Source organism: Triticum dicoccoides, chromosome 4B, assembly GCF_002162155.2.
Source record: "Triticum dicoccoides isolate Atlit2015 ecotype Zavitan chromosome 4B, WEW_v2.0, whole genome shotgun sequence".
NCBI classification, from domain to species: domain Eukaryota; kingdom Viridiplantae; phylum Streptophyta; class Magnoliopsida; order Poales; family Poaceae; genus Triticum; species Triticum dicoccoides.
In genome coordinates, this window is record NC_041387.1 from 3,343,349 (window position 1) to 3,344,840 (window position 1,492).

Sequence of the window (1,492 nt, forward strand, 5' to 3'; positions counted from 1 at the left end):
GTATTGCCATGCAACTTCCACTGTTCCTTCATATTACATACATGTTCATTGTCTACTACCTCCGTCCTGGTTTATTGGTCCTCGCTGCATTTTGTGCTAAAATTTAACCATAGATTTAACTAACAAAATGTTCATGCATGTCACCAAAAATTATTTTTGGTGACATGCATGAACATTTTGTTAGTTAAATCTTTAGTCAAATTGGGCACACAGATTACAAAGGGGACCAATAAACTAGGACGGAGGTACTATCAATCAAGGTGGATGGTGAATGGTGGAATATTTTTTGTAGTTTACAAAAATAGTCAATAAATGCACTCATTTTAGACTTATAAAACGGAAAAACTAAAATACTGAAATAAGCTCTATAAACCAGAAGGGTCCTGTAACAAAGAAGCACTAAGGATTTTGACAGCATGCACACTGTGTTCCACATGAAACGCAATAAAAGTCTCTGCTAGGACAGGCATTGTGTACATGTATGTCAACGTCAAACAGCTCATGTGTATGGTCTATTGTTCCCCCTCCATGCCAGTGAGTATGCAGACCAGCTTCACCATGCGCAGAGGCCGGCCGGCGAAGAGCTAGTAGCATCAGGGCTGGTTGGTTGGAGAAGCTCAAAGCCGTCGTGGCTAGCTTAGTGGGGTGGTTACTGCCGTGCCATGGTCGCCGTCGAACGCCACCCCTTCAAGGAGGGGGTTCGCCACAAACCCCGCGCCTCTACTCGAGGGCCTCTTGGCTGGCCGGCGTCGGCGAGTGTAGTGATCTCAGATTTTACGCAGCAGGTATGTCCTAGTTGATTTGGCGCAGCAGTCGTAGTGGTATAGCCTTATTTCCTTGAACGATTTTCTTCCTTTCTTTTTTCCAGTGAACGGATTAATGTTTTTATTTTTGTTTGGTTTTGTTGGGACATAATGATTTTTTTTACTCTGGGTTATTCATTCCAGCAGACATATTTGGATAGAATCATTATATTGTTTGTGCATGTTGGTTTTTGTTGGTTGGAATGATTTCTTTTCATACATACATGTGTGTTCAATGATCTATTGCAATGTTTAATCACTCTCTGATGTATCATATATTTTTACATATCGTTGTAATTATTTGAAGCATCTTATTCAAGTAATATCATTGTTTTTTTATTTTCAAACCTCTTAGTTTTCGGTCTCCATGCTGCGGCAGAAGACACAACCATGAGTTCAATGTGCCAGCAGTTCCGGGAAGTGGCCGGCGGCCAGTGAAGGTTAATTAGTCTGAGCTGGTTCTTTCTCCTGGGGTTCTCATCCAAAGCGGTCATGCTTCTTTTTTCGAAATAGGTAGATCTTCCACGAGAAAAAATGTTATTCATTTTAGGGATTCAAAATAATCTCTCTTTTTAAGGGATCGAAAGAAATATCAATCACCTGTGCTTGTGAAATAAATGTTGGCACACAAATATAGGTAAGAAATAATCATTTGCATGTAAATATTTGGGGGAATTTGCAAAAAATGA

At 40.1% G+C, this 1,492-nt stretch overlaps 1 protein-coding gene across 1 annotated transcript in view; it reads left to right on the top strand.

The window, feature by feature from the left end:
* The first annotated feature begins 462 nt into the window (after window positions 1-462).
* LOC119294481 overlaps window positions 463-1,492 on the top strand; it is a 14,812-nt gene continuing 13,782 nt past the window's right edge. The window contains exon 1 of the mRNA XM_037572673.1: window positions 463-785. Coding sequence (XP_037428570.1) covers window positions 663-785 — 123 coding nt within the window. The 5' untranslated portion in view covers window positions 463-662. The remainder of the gene's footprint in view (window positions 786-1,492) is intronic.